Raw genomic sequence first — 15624 nt, 5'->3', positions numbered from 1 at the left:
TGAGAAAGACCTGGCTAAATGAAGAAATATCAACCTCACCCTGCCCTCTGGAATTCTCTTTAGAAAGTTACATGTCTCTCTCATGGATAAGAGGAGGTGGGAGTGCCATCAGGGATTAAGGCTTTAGTGAAACATGTATAAAGACATCTAAAAGGGATTGGGGGGGCTTGCCCTATTATGAGCACATAAACAGAAGATGGCGGCATTTGTGTGCATTACCTAGGGTATGGATAATGCATAATAATAATAATAATTCTTTATTTATATAGCGCACACAGATTACGCAGCATTGCACAGAGCTTGCCATATGTATGATGGTGTTACGTTAACACATACCACCTGCCTAATCACTGCATATTTGGTAACACAAAGGTGATTTTATGTCCGATCTGTTTATGTTAGGCTATATTCACATGACCGTTGGGGAACTTATATACGGCCCCAAGCTTGTGGCCATACATACGTCCCCCATAGGCGCATGGAGCGATATGGTGCAGCACACGTGCGGCATCGTACCGCTCCGTACATGGGGAAAAGATAGGGCATGTCCTATCTTTCCCCGTGTTATGGCACAGTGCATCTCTATGGAGAGGGGAATGATCAACCCTCTTCCTCTTCATGGCTGCGGACATACGTTCGTGTGAATGCAGCCTTAGAAAGTAGATGACAGACATGAGAAGGAGGATCAGACAGCGCATGGATAGTTTGTAGTCTGTTACCATGGAGACACAGATCTAAAGTCGACATTGGAAACAAAACAAAAAAAGTAGAATGAATATTGTCTAGAGTACGGTGTCTGCAAATATCTTTTCTCTTTGGCCTATTTTATCTATACCTGTGCTTTACTATTGGAAAGTTTGGAAAGTAATATAAATAATTTTTAAACAGAACTAACAGCACAAGATATTCCACCTGCTGCTAATCTAGAAATCTTCTAAAAATAGCGTCACACTTGTCTACGTATTGTGTGGTATTGCAGCTTGCTTCAAAAAAGCTGAGCTGCAATAACACACACAGCCTGCAGACAAGTTTGGCGCTATTCTTTATAATACAGGAGGCCCCCGACTTAAAGGGGCTGTCCACTTTAAGTACATTCCAGCAAATAATTAATATTGCTTGTGTAAAGAAAAGTTATTCAATTTTCTATTATACAGGCAGTCCCCGGGTTATGAACAAGATAGATTCCATAGGTTTTTTCTTAAGTTGAATTTGTATTCAAGTTGGAACTGTATATTTTATAATTGTAGCTCCAGACAAAATCTTTTTTTATTTTGTCAAATTTTTTCTTGCAGCTGATCATTGCAGCCTGGGACTGAAGTAACATCCAGGGAGCTTCAGCAGAGGTCACAGGGGACAGATGGGTCAGTCTTTAACTTGGGGTCGTTTGTAGGTCAGGTGTTCTTAAGTAGGGGACCACCTGTACTTTCTGTATCAATTCTTAAATTGGGGACAGGGACTGAATTGACAAGGTCTGTGTGCCGCAGCATAATCTGTGTGCGCTATATAAATAAAGGAATTTATTATTTGGTTTTCTCGATCTCTTCTTCCTGTACATAAACACCAGTCCATGGTCATGTGATATCACACAGGTGCATGTCTAATTAGCATCACATAGCTTTGATTAAACTGTGTGTTATAAAGAGCCGTGCACCTGTGTGACATCACATGACCGTGGACAGGTCTTTATTTACAGGAAGTAAAGAATGAAGCTTCCTGTTGCACGACAGCAAGAAGAGATCTACAAAACCATGAAGAATTGAAACAGAAAGTACATTGTATAACTTTGCATTACACAAACAATTCCAATTTTTTGCTGGAATGTGCTTAAAGTGGGTAACCCTTTTAAGGGCACCCGACTTACAGACGGACCTCTCTGCCCCCTGTGACCTCTGGTGACCTCTCTGGATGCTATACTTTATTCCTGCAATGCTCAGCTGTAAGGTGTCTGTAATCAAGCTTTATAGATAATCTTTGTTCATATGGACAGCACAAAATTTTGACACTGGGACTACAAATTATAAAATATACCAGATCCGACTTACATACAAATTGATTTTAAGAACAAACCTATCTTGTACGTAACCCAGGCTCTGGTAACCCTGCCTGTTTATGATGCCCCTGAAAAAGAATGTAGATGTCGGCATTGGGGGAATGAGGTAATGTAATATCTTGTAGCTTCCACTAAATCGGGATGAAGCACTTCAGCGCCCCTAGGTGTGATAATAGCGGATGACTTCACAATTCAGACAAGTCATGTATAAAATATGAATACGCTCAGCTCAGCCTTTTGTCTTACTCCGCGTCAGAGAGGCAATTTTGTTTCTTTCTATTACAAAATACACAGAAAAAGGGGCATCTTTCCCCTATAATATATTTGGAGGCTGCAGGACAATGTAGTGGGGTCAGGACACGTCTCACCCAGGTACATGGCCGATGATAAAACGCTACAAAACACAAGGGGCTTTGTAAGAAAACTGAAGAGGCAGCCCTAACCCCTGCCATAACCTCGGCACAGCTCATCTTAATGAGTGCCCGCAGTGACGATCCGGCCATCCAAAACGCAGAGAGATGTGTCATGACAGCTCTGCCATAAGAGCTCATGGGGACAAAGGTCAGGCGTACATGTCCACACACGGGCGCCCAACACAGAAAGGCTACATTCACACACATGTATGGGGGACTTATGTATGGCCGATATACGTCCCCCGTACACTTCTATGGGCTCACGGCCCTGTACGGGAGGGGTACGGTGCAGCATCACACAGGTGATGCGGCGCCGTATCTTCCTATGGAGAGGGGCGGGGGTGAGCAGCGCTAATCCCCTGCTCCTCTCCGCAGCGCCGATGTATGCCCGCCCTAATACGGTACGGCGGGCATACATCGTGTGAATGTAGCCAAAACACAGAAAATTGCACAGAAAAGCAAAAAAAAAAAAACCACACGGTTTTCTAGATCTCTGCTTGCTGTCGTATAGAAAGCTTCATTGATTGCTTCCTATGGATAAAAACCGGTCCCTGGTCGTGTCATGTCAGACAGGTGCACGGTTCGTTATACCCCTGGTGATGTGATGTCACACAGATGCACGGCTCCTTATATCCCTGATCATGTGATCTCACACAGGTGTGCGGCTCGTTATATCCCTGGTCATGTGATGTCACACAAGTGCACGGCTCGTTATGTCCCTGGTCATGCGATGTCACACAGGTGCATGTAAAAAGGTACCTGCTGTCAACCTGATTCCCGGCTTACCTCCACTTACAATAGTCTCCCATATTAGATAGTGGAGATGGCAATGGGATCTTTGATCAATAAAATGTATACATAGATTCATGGGCAACCTTCATTATCCTTAGACATTCGGAGGTAACTTCGCTGGATGCCCCGCAATCAGCCCATTTTGTTTATCTCCACCGCCAGGGGCAACACAGAACAAAGTAGAAGAACAGCTCCGTCCTCTGTGTAGTGGTCGAACTATGTTACTGCAGCTCAGCTTCTATTTACTTGCATGGCAGCTGAGCCGCAGTGACCCAGCCCCAATCCATATTGAGCACATATCTGCAAGTACGACATTTTTTTTAATAGTTTCTTTAAAAATAATTTCTAGGTACAATTCCAGCTTCAGTTAAGACAAGTACCTTCAAGACGCAACATAAATACTAATTCAGCCCCTAATCAATGTCACGTCAGAGGCGCTGCCAATAGTCATTGGTCCATCCTAGATTCTTATCCATAATGAATGTGGCTGTCAGTCATCCATCTTATTCCCCACTACTGCTATACACATCCCATCCATATATCGACTCCCTATCTCAGACAGAATTCGATGCTAAGCTCTGCGCCCGACACTGATGTCACCTGATGGAAAAGTCTAGATACAAAGCACTTTTCTACTATTCTGTTCTCCGATGGACATATTCCACCATTCTCCTATCACTCTCAGGACACAGAAGAAGCAATGGCAGAGGACTGAGTGTGAGGACTACTTTTTGCCAATCAGCCAATATCAGGGGTGTAAATGTCACATTGTAGGACCCTTTTAAAGTTTTAGAATTGGGGCCATGTGGAACTTTAAGTTACCCTTCTGTGTCTCTTGGGTAATGAAAGTCTACCGATCATCATTTAATGATTTAGAAAACAATTATATAAATTCGACCTGTTTTGCTCAACAGTGCCATATTTTTCTACAGGCCATGTTCCTGAATGCAAGTCCCCCACCTCCCACTGCGTGTCAGATCACCAGGCTGTGACCTTTGTGAAGGAGCAGGAGGGAGGAGCTGTACAGGAGCACAGAGGTGGGGGCTGAGAGCTGAGCAGTCTGCAGCACAGACAAGTCATGGGTTGTTTTTTGAAATGAAACCAAACCAAAGCCCAACCCCTGGGACTACACAAAGGATTCTGTCAGGATGGAGGGTAAGTTATAACACACAATTAAATTGTAAAGCAAATGCTTAGAGAAGGTAGAAAGACTTTCAGTGAAGGTGTAATGGGCTACTGTATCCTGTCTTTAGTGAAAAGGATGTCCCTGCTGACAGGTTCCCTTTAAAGGTACCATGACTGTATGTAACTCTAATCCCCATTGGATAGGGTATGAAATATCCTTTCTAGAATTCCCTCTTACGGGCTACTGGTGTTGGACATTTCATCAGTGAGGGGAGGCAGCGGCTGCTGGACAGTACATACAGGCGGGTTATGTATTAGATAAGAACAAACCTATGGAACCTAAGTTGAATTTGTCGAAACTGTATATTTTATAATTGTAGTTCTATACAATTTTTTTTTTTTGCCCCACTGACAATTGTAGACAAATTTTTTTGTTGTAATGGGACCAAGGATTATAAATAAAGCTTCATTACAGGGACATTAAAGCTGATCATTGCAGCCTGGGACTATAGTAAAGCATCCAGAGAGCTTCGCTAGAGGTCTCCTTAAATGTGTGTGTCTGTGTGTCAATAAGGGTACATTCACACGCGGTTTGCCCGCCGTGCGAGCATACCACCGTGTGCTGGAGAGGAGGAGGTGGTGACCTCTCTTCCCTCCATAGAGAATAGCGGCGCACGGCCGCACACACGCCGAAAGATAGAGCATGCTCTATCTTTTTGCAGTGTGCGGCCCGGATTGGTGGCATACATGTGTGGCACCGGATCCCGGCTGTGCCGCTATTGCCGTCTATGGGGACGTACATGCAGCCGCAAATTTGCGGTCGCATGGACGGCCCCGCAGACGGCAGTGTGACAAAGCCCATATATATATATATATTACGGGGGCGTGGTTTGGCCATGGAAGCGTGAGGCTGTGTCTCCTGAGAGCTCCCACGCTGGGCCCAGAGAAATCGGCTCAAAATCAGCATTTCCACCCACATCTTACCTCCTGCATGGGTGCCAAGAAGAGGAGAGGTGCCAGGGCTGCTTCCACCCCAATATCCAGGCCAGCGACCCGCCACATCGCAACATATATGACGGGCCGCTCTTCCCCTGCAGCTGCGGCCGGCACTCCGGCAATGGCGGCGGACCTCATTGTCCTGGGCACATCGGAGGCGGGGACCGCTGCGCGGCCAGGAGCTCCGGAGGCCCCGCAACCGGAAGGCTCCATCCTGGACTCCCCTAACCCGGGCCGGGGAGAACAGCCACTAATGCCAGCTACCCCGGGCACTTCGGGGTCACCACGTGGCGCGGCCAAGATGGCGCCGCGGGGCGCGGAGGAGCGCGAAAGTCTGGCGCATCAGGACCGGACCGGGAGTGCAGGCGCACGATCCCCTGCGCCACAAAGAGATGGAGGGACCCTGACCAGCAGCTGGGTAAGCGACTCAGCCCTGGCTGAAACCGAGGCTGCAACCTCAGACAGGCCCCATAAGCACACAGTGCAGGCCGTCAAGTCACCTGCTACAATATGCCCCCCTCAGGCAGCTGAGCAGCTACCCTCACCATGCCAATCATTGGCGTTATCGCCCCACTGGGGTTCCTCACAAGACTCACTCTCTCCCCCTGTGGACGCGGTGCCCTCGACTCTTTGGTCCATGTCACCTCAGGGACTGAATCCGATGGCTCCTGAGTGGTCGGGACAACAAGCCAATTTTGAGGTGTCCTTGCCCTCTCCAGCATCGTGCCCCTCCTCAACGCATGCTGCTGGCTCTATTTCAACTACCTTAGTACAATGTGGCGTTCCTGTAATAGATCAAGCGTCCCAACATCATATGTATCCTCAGAGAATCTCATTGGATATGGAAGTGTTGGCGGACATCAGAGCCCTGCGAGCACACATCCACACAATACCCACTAGAGAGGACATGGAGTCCTACGTCTCCAGGCTCGAACAATCCTACAGATCTGAAATATCTACCCTCAGAGACGAAGTACATCATATTGAAGAGAGAGTGTCCACAGCAGAGACCTACCAACGCAATGTTGAAGAAAGGCTGGCGGCTCAATCGGCGCAGTTGGCTTCGCATTCCTCCCAGCTTCTGGCGTTATCTGACCACCTCGACGATCTGGAAAATCGTGGCCGGAGGAATATTATTAGGGTCAGGGGTCTCCCCGAATCCATTGACCCTTCTGCTATACATTCAAGCCTGCAAGAGCTCTTTAATGTGGTCCTGGGCGTCCCGGCAGATACACCATTAGAGCTGGACCGTGCCCACAGGTCCCTTGGTCCTAAATCCCCTGATCCGAACAGACCACGGGACATAATTTGCAGGGTCCATCGGTACCAACTTAAGGAATCCATTATGAACTGTGCCAGGGAACAAGGGGAAATACGCTTTAGGGGTTCTGTGGTGCAATTCCTCCCAGACCTATCCAGGCTAACCTTGATGAAGCGCAAAGCATTGCGTCCTGTGTTGGATTCCCTCCGGCAGAGAGCACTTCAATACTCATGGGGATTCCCCTTTCGCCTACAAGTGCGTCAGAATGGCCAGACGCATGTTCTTCGCCATCCTAGCGATATCCCGGCTTTCACTGAGGCCCTGGGTCTCCCTCCCGTCAATATTTCAGATTGGCCGGTTGAAACCTTGGGGGCACCACCCCCGAGACCACAGAGGAACCCACGGCGAAGGCAACGCAGGCGATCCGTGGATCACCGGGATAACCATCGGATGGGCCCAGACCCGCAGCCCCCAAGATAAGGCTTCTTCTGGTGAGAGTCAAAGTTTCCTTCTTCTGGCCTCTTGACCTCCACATCCCGATGACCCGGCCTGCCTCAGCTATGGACGTTGTAAGTTATTTCACAGGGTTGTTAATACCTGATTTATCTAATGTTCTTTAATTTCATAGCGGGCTTCAGGCCTTGGACTGTCATTGATGATACCGTCTCGAGAGGTCTCGCCGTCGTTCTGGTGTTTGAGGATGTTTATTTTGTTTAAATGTCTTTGTGTTTTGCATTTGTACTAACGGATGTTGGGTATAGATACCTGGTTACCTTTGGGTGATGACTAGTTCAAAATATGTTCTTTCAAAATATACGGGCTGGTGGCTTCTGGGCCCCGGGAGCGCCTTCCGTGGAAACTCACCGTCCCTTTGGGGTGTTACACAGGTTGGCATCACAGTGCCAATCCAGATGCTCGCTCTAAAGGCGTTTCTATTGGCCTTCACAGGTCCCTTCAGCACACAGTCATGGACACTAGAATGGACCCCAACGGAAGGTACATTTTTATTAAATTGGATATTCATAATACAATTTTCACAGTGGCCAATTGGTATTTGCCAAATACCCAGGCCATACCTGCCTGTCGATCTATCCTGCGCTGTCTGTCAGAGTTTGCTGAGGGCACACTCATTACAGGGGGGGACTTTAATTTCCCAATGAATCCCACCTTAGATACCTCATCGGGACGTAGCAATGTCTCTGCTAGGCACATGCACTCCTTAAAACGCGACCTTCATGCTCTACGCCTCATAGATGTGTGGCGTATTCTACACCCTGTAGACAGAAACTACTCTTTTTATTCTTCTGCCCATGGCTCCTATAGCAGAATCGATGCATTTTTAGTCAGTCACAGGACGTTGGAATGGCAGCCCACGGCAACAATAGGCAACATAGTTCTCTCCGACCACGCTCCTATCTTCTTCACGGTGTCACTGCCTAACTCAATGCGCCGGTCTTGGAACTGGCAACTTAATGATAATCTGCTAAAAGACCCTTTATGTGTCGCCGAACTTAAGTCCTCTATGGATAATTTCCTAGCAACACACTCGGGTGAATCAATACCTCTTCCCTTGGTGTGGGAAACTCTTAAAAGGGGAGTTTCGCGGTGTAATCATTAGGCATGGCACCCGTTTGAAGAGGGAGAAGGCGGCGAAAATTACGTCCCTAGCACGGGAGATTAGTGATTTGGAGTCCCGCCATAAATCCTCCTTGGCCCCTGACCTCTTGGCGCAACTTACGGGGAAAAGGGAGACATTGAGGGGATTACTCGACCAGGCCCATCTTCATCACAGAACTCAATTTTCCCGCTATTTGTATGAATATGCCGATAAATGTGGAAGGCCACTAGCAAGGCTTCTACACCCGCGCAGTGCGGCAACGTTCCTGCCTAAAATAAAGACAGCCAATGGGGGGCTTACGCATAACCCAAGGGAGATTGTAGAGACCTTTCGCAGTTATTATGATGCGTTATATAACATCCGGCCACAGTTTGCAGATATGGGTGAGGGGGCCCTTCTAGATCGCATGCGGGAGTATATTTCTGACACCGCGTTACCGGGGATCACTAGCGATTCTAATGAATCATTGGAGCAACCAATAGGAGAGGGGGAGGTGCATCATGCTATCAGGGAAACCCCTTCAGGCAAGAGTCCGGGACCTGATGGGTTCACGCCCGCTTTTTATAAACTCATGAGAGAATCCCTCACCCCATTTCTCACCAGGGTGTTTAACTCTATATCTACTGGCACCCCATTTGCCCCTCAATCATTGGAGGCCCATATAAGTGTATTACCGAAGCCGGGCAAAGACCCTACGGCTCCTAGTAGCTACAGGCCAATCTCTTTGATAAACGTGGACATCAAACTATACTCCAAAATCCTGGCCAACAGATTAGGCCCACTTCTGCCATCAGTGATACATAACGACCAAGTCGGCTTTGTGCCTGGACGGGAAGCACGGGATAATCTTAATAAAACAGCCTTGCTGATCTCTTGGGCCAAATCATCTAAAACCCCATTATGCCTCCTGTCTATTGATGCGGAGAAGGCATTTGATAGGGTCCACTGGGGGTTCATGAAAGAGGCGCTGAAGCAAATGGGTCTAGGACCGGGATTTGTGGACAAGGTAGCAGCTCTTTATACTAGTCCATCGGCTAGAGTGAGGGTTAATGGATCTCTTTCGGACCCTCTGTTGATTAACAATGGCACTAGACAGGGGTGCCCATTATCCCCTTTGTTATACGCTATCGTGATGGAACATCTGGCGGTAGCAATTAGAAAGAACCCGAACATCCATGGAGCATGCATAGGGGACACGCAATACAAGGCGGCCCTATACGCTGATGATTTATTATTGTACGTCTCACAGCCCCGAATTTCTCTTCCGGCCCTACTCCATGAGTTCGAAAGGTACGGTCACCTGAGTAGTTTCAAGATAAACTACACTAAATCAGAAGCACTAAATATCTCTCTGCCGCCAGATGAAGCACAGCACGTGGCTGATAACTTCCCATTTCGATGGCGTACCGATCACATTACATATTTGGGAATAAAGATCTCCCCTTCCTGTGATGAGATATATACTCTTAACTACGCCCCTCTATTGGAGCGCACTCTGAGAGATCTTAACAGCTATGATAAAAAGAGGCTTTCCTGGTTTGGAAGGATAAATGTGCTCAAAATGGATATTCTTCCTAGATTTTTGTATCTCTTCCAAGGCGCTCCAATAGCACCCCCCCCCCCTTCCTTTTTTAAGAAGTTAAGATCAGCAATGACTCGGTTTGTGTGGGGATCCAGCAGGCCAAGGATAGGGTGGCGGGTACTTACTAGGCCTAAATCAGCTGGGGGGGGGCAGGTCTCCCGGATCTTCAGATATACCACTGGGCTGTTACTCTTCAACGTCTTGTAGATTGGCAATCTCATTCCAAGACAAAGCAGTGGGTTGCTTTGGAACAGAAATTCTCCTCAGTCCCCTTGGGATATCTTCCCTGGATAGGCAAGCATGCACTTCAATCCCTAGCAAAACATGCAAGGTTCTCCCGTGTAGCAATTGAAGCCTGGCACAAAATTTTGCGCAAGGGCCTTTTGTCCCGTAATCGTGGTCCCCTCACGCCACTTCTTCACAATCCCGCGTTCGCCCCGGGGAAGGACAGGGACTCCTTCTTGATTTGGCACTATACAAACGATCCTCGTATGGGTAGCATAGTTGAGAATGGGTCCCTTCCCACATTTGAGGCTCTGCAGCTCCAATGTCCGGATGTTCGGTTATCCTGGTTCGAATATACTCAACTGCGATCATTTGTCGACAGCGAACGGGCTGCATTCGATTCGAGCAGGACGCCCTTTGAGGATCTTCTCAGTTCACGATCTCCCCAACCCCATGTCATCTCACAAATCTATTCCCTATTACAGTCGGAGAGACTCACAGGCGACCCGGGATACATCGGCAGGTGGGAACAGGAGCTGAATACGGAATTTACTCCCCAAGATTTGGTAAAGATGTACACCTTCACACATAAACTGTCCATTGCCTGTGCTGCACAAGAAAAAAACTACAAAATTCTCACCCGATGGTACCGTGTACCCGAGATGCTGCATAGGTACTATCCTGGCGTTCCGGATGTGTGCTGGCGCTGTGGGAGTGATGGTGGATCCATGCTTCATGTGTGGTGGGAATGTGATAAAATTAAGCCTTTTTGGGAGAAAGTATCTAGCACTTACACTGCGGTCACCAGACGTAAGGTCACATTCACTCCTAAGATCGGCCTATTGTCCGTTCTTCCGGGAACTATCCGTTCCCAAAAAAAGGGGCTTCTGCGCTTTTTCCTAACCGCGGCCCGCTCAGTTATTCCACGCTACTGGAGGTCCCCCCTTACCCCGCCATTCGTTGATTGGGTGCGGGAGATGAGTCACATATGCCGTATGGAGGAACTTACCGCAGAAGTCAACCAGACAACGGGGAAGTTCGGGGAATTATGGCAGCCGTGGATCCTCTTCAAAGAGACCCCGGAGTATAACAGCTTATTTGTTTAAGGACCGGGTCGATTCGTAGTTCATGTCTTCTGGGAATTTGTCTGTGTCAATCCTTAGCCCTGGATGTGTGTCCCTGCCCCCCCCCCTCCTATCCACTCCTTTTCCCCCTTTTTTCTGAACCTTTCCTTTATCCTTCTTTTCTCCCCCCCCTTTTTTTTTTCCTCTTCTCTCTTTTTCTTTTTTCTCTCTTTTTTCTTTTTCTCAAAACTGTTCTTATTGTGTTATAGTAGTTCCTATATATTTGTTGGATTATCAAAGCCATATGGGATGATGTTATTAGAGAGCAGCATAATGAATGGAGCCTTATACGTGGGCCTCCGTCGCTGCCATCCACACCTTCGACAACAATGTTACTTCCCTATTATGGCTTCAGCAATAAACAATGTTACATTTTCCGCATAATTTGTGGGGCGGAAGTTATGCTTGACCTCCTATGTATGATTATACTATCCACAAACATCTCAGGACGGACCTTCGGGCCCGAAACAGGATATATTTCTAATGTCTATATACTGTGTGGTCCTGCGTGACCCCTGCCTCAGGGTTGTGTATTCTCTTTTCTTACATGCTGAGTACTTTTATCTGTATAACTGTCTATTTTTTCTGTGTTGTTATAATCAAAAGAAAAACCTAATAAAAATATTTTGAATATATATATATATTACAAGTATGGTCCTGTGAGTATATGGGTACGAGTCTTCATGGAGGAAGCCACAGCACCTCAAGATTAAATCCCAAAAAGTTTTATTCACAAGTTATCCAAGCATGATAAGCGCAACGTTAAGATCCTCCATGAAGATTGTCTGCTCTTGGGTTTTGGCATCAGAACCTCTGGCTGCAAGCACCACCATTTAGAAATCGTTACTCAAGACTGGAGATTGCTGCCCTACTACTCTGTTTATATGGGTATGAATATTATCAGGCGTGACGTGCAGGATGGTGGTTTTTTACAAGACTGTTGGAAGGTATCTCCCGTATAATACAGTAGACACCCACAGGTAAAGAGATGGTTCATCTCATTGTTATAGTACGGTGCATAACAAGCGAGTGAGTGAGTGAGCTAGCAGGGCTTTGTGCACTAGGTAGGTTTTTATCTTTGGGGTGCAGGGTGTTCCTTGTGGGCCCGATAAGGTTATTATCAGCTGAAGTCATGATGTAAGAATATGCAGGTAGAATTGCTACCAGATAATTCCCTCTAACAGGAGAAAATGCAGTCAGAAGTGAGAAGAGAGACGACTTGCAGGATGCGGAGACTTTGTATTGTCAGGAAGAGGAATCGCTGGAGGTTGCACATGAATGGGGGAGAGAGCGGAAAATCAAATGATTCCTGCGCAGCCCTCGGAAGAAAGCAGACAGGGAAAACTAGTAATTATAAGGGAAGGAAGATGCAAATGAAAAGGCAATGGCTCCCAGACGGGCACTTTAGGTGAAGGAGATTTTCCCCCGCAGTATCAGAGTGACAGAAAGAGGTCTCCTGCCATTATCCAGACTCTCACCTATCACTGCGAGCCTGAGTAATGCACAACAACTCCGCCATGAAAAATCACTTCCAGCCATCAAGGAGGATAGAAAGCACAGCATACACTGCTATACCACCCTCCTGTATATACACACACCTATACACCAAACCTATGAAATATGGAAATCAGAGATAAACCTCTGCCCCAGCATTAAGGGGAACCTGTCTCCAGGTATTACCCCACTAAACCAGCAGCCCCCTCAGGTTGGGTATGACATGTCTTTTCTAGAATTACCTCTTTTATGTGAATCTCACGATTTACCTATAAAAAGTCTCCCCCAAATATGTCAGGCAAATATGACTTATCCCATTTTCACACGAGGTGAGTCAAGTTTAGTGGTTGCGGAGGGCAGGGGGGAGTACTGTCCCTTCAGGCACTTTTATCTTTGGTATTTTAATACCTAGAAACCTATGACACCTTTTTATGCCATATAAAAGATAAGAATCTCATCTTTCAGATTCTATCAAGCTTATGGTTCTGGAAGATACGGAAATGGACCTACAGGCAGCTAAAAAAAATAGTTAGGAAATGCCAGCTGCACATTAAGATCCAGTTCCCACCTATGTCCTTAGCTGTCTGTATCTTTGGTCCTTTCGGTCACAGAGCCTTATGTGAAAAAGATGGGTCAGATTTCACATAAAAGAGTGAATTCTACAAAGGACATTTCATCCCCTACCTGAAGGGGCTACTAGTTTAGAGGGGTAAAACCTGGTGACTGATTCTCTTTAACAACCTGTATACCCGGTTCTGAAAGATTAAATTCTCATCTTTAATATGACACCAGCAGCAAGTTTCTAGCGGGAATTCTAGAAAGACAATTCATCCCCTACCTTAGGGGGCTAGTAGCTTAAAGGGGTTTTCCCACAGGATAGGGCCTAACTTTCTGATGGGACCCCCTACAGATCACTAGTACGAGGGGTCGGATGTACCCCAGTCAGAGCCCTCATCGCTCCCCCAGATGAGTATGGCGCTGAGCAATTTCTGCCATGTCCATAGAGATAAATAAGGCAGCCTGGCCATGGGCAGCTGGCTGCTCCGCTCATCAACAAGGGTTCCAACTGGGGTACATCGGCCCACAACTTCTCGTGAGGTATTGTAGTCTACTGAGAGCTACGGCATCTGATGGAAGCTTTTCAAAAGCAACGATAAGAAGATATTCAGGCTGTACATATGAAATCCTATGTTCAAGAACACCCAGAACAAATAAATTGAGGAGAAGTCATTTCTTTATCCTGGATCACACCCTCACTTTCTGCCTGTGATATTCTAAGTGATTAGATTAAAAAGAATTGTCAAAAGAAGAAAAACTTTACTACACTTTTTCCTTTCGGCATGTCTTTTTTTTTAGAGTTTAAAGTGTAAACTGTAAAGTTACTTAACAAAAAATGGTTTGAGCACAGCTGGAGAGAGCCTTTGACAATTCCAACGATACCAGAATCAAGCTGTGGGCTTCTTCCTATCCTGAGATATAGCCTCATATATCAGCTGAATCTGTAAAATCCTCTCAGCTTCTCCTGAAGTGGGTGGGGACTTTTTTGGTATATCACCTAAGGACAGTGAGGCCAGAGCACTGAGGGCATTCCATGCACAAACAACCTGGCCAATCAGGACACAGAATCAGTGTTACTGCTTGTACAGAGATCTAATGAAGAGCAAGGCACGGGAGACAGAGCACTGGATCTCTGCATCATACAGTAATCTAAAACATGTCCAACTACACTATGAAACACCTACACAGGAATAAAAAGATGAACACATGGCAGTATCACAGTATGTGTACACTAATATACACATATATTATAACCTCTCCAGAAGACCACCTCTCAAAGAGGACCCCCTCCATAAAATATATTTTTTTCTTTCAATCACAGATTTTTTTATATTTTTCTTCCATTATACTGTATGGACACTGCCCCCTATCTGCAGATCACCACTTTCCTGTGTAAAGAGGTTTCCCTGTATCTACACTGTGTGCAGGATCTGATACCATTCATAAGAACTGATGGGGAGCCTGAGCTCTGGCTTTATTTGTGCATTCAAACTTTCGAAGACAACCGGCTCGGCTGCATACCATTGGTCAGTATGCTATGCAGAGACTTCCATTCAGACTGCAGCAGGTCCTGGAATTTTTTTTTTTTTTACATGCTGCCAGCAATAGTTGGGACTTGTATTCTCTCCTATTGCCCCTCCCAACAAGATCCACCCTCTACTCCTCTCCAGAGTACAACCTGATTCCCACGGCAACCCGGCAAGGTAAAACCCCTGCTAGCAGGCAAACCACTGCAGATAGCTAATAGTAAGATAGCAGATAGTAAATTCGAGAAATGTTCATTTAAGCTTAGTGCAGAGTTAGGCAAACGTTTTTAACTCTATCGATTGTTTGTCTTGCCAGCAAGATGGAATTCAGCAGAAATTTTAGGATTTGATTGTAGAATAATTTTATGTTCTCCATGTCAACACCCGAACAGCGAATATGAATCTGACTTCTTTTCAATATCGTTATGTTCAAGACTAGCGATCCAACCTATGTAACTGATTGCATGCACTTAGGCCTCTTACCTCTGCGCCCCGGATAGACATGAGGGTAATATTCATAGTACAGATCCGGCTGGTCAAGGTTTTTGAATGGTTCGAACTCCACTTCAGCATTCTGGAAAAGTCCAAGCTTCACCAGCAAGGAGAGCCGGAGAAACCAGAGCTGGAAAACACATCAATGTCTGGTTACATGATGTATAGAATAATATTTAGTAATTTATCAATGTGATCTTTTACAGAATTCACTATATAAGGCACCACAGTCTATAGGCTCAAGCCACGAATAAAAACATCAGATTACAAATATTCCCAAGTCTCTGTAATGTGTAACATTAGTCCTGGGGAATGGGAACTGTAGTGCATGGGCGCTAAATAACCCAATATAACAGGAGCCCTAACTT

The 15624-nt window shown here is 46.3% G+C and overlaps 1 protein-coding gene across 3 annotated transcripts in view; it reads right to left on the bottom strand.

The window, feature by feature from the left end:
* TRAPPC12 (trafficking protein particle complex subunit 12) overlaps positions 1-15624 on the bottom strand; it is a 74596-nt gene that overhangs the window by 34651 nt on the left and 24321 nt on the right. For all 3 annotated transcript variants that reach the window (XM_072143506.1, XM_072143505.1, XM_072143507.1), the window contains exon 5: positions 15248-15386. In XM_072143506.1, the coding sequence (XP_071999607.1) occupies positions 15248-15386 (139 nt within the window). The remainder of the gene's footprint in view (positions 1-15247; positions 15387-15624) is intronic.

The sequence above is a fragment of the Engystomops pustulosus genome, chromosome 3, assembly GCF_040894005.1.
Source record: "Engystomops pustulosus chromosome 3, aEngPut4.maternal, whole genome shotgun sequence".
NCBI classification, from domain to species: domain Eukaryota; kingdom Metazoa; phylum Chordata; class Amphibia; order Anura; family Leptodactylidae; genus Engystomops; species Engystomops pustulosus.
This window is presented reverse-complemented; position numbering and strand designations above follow the sequence as displayed.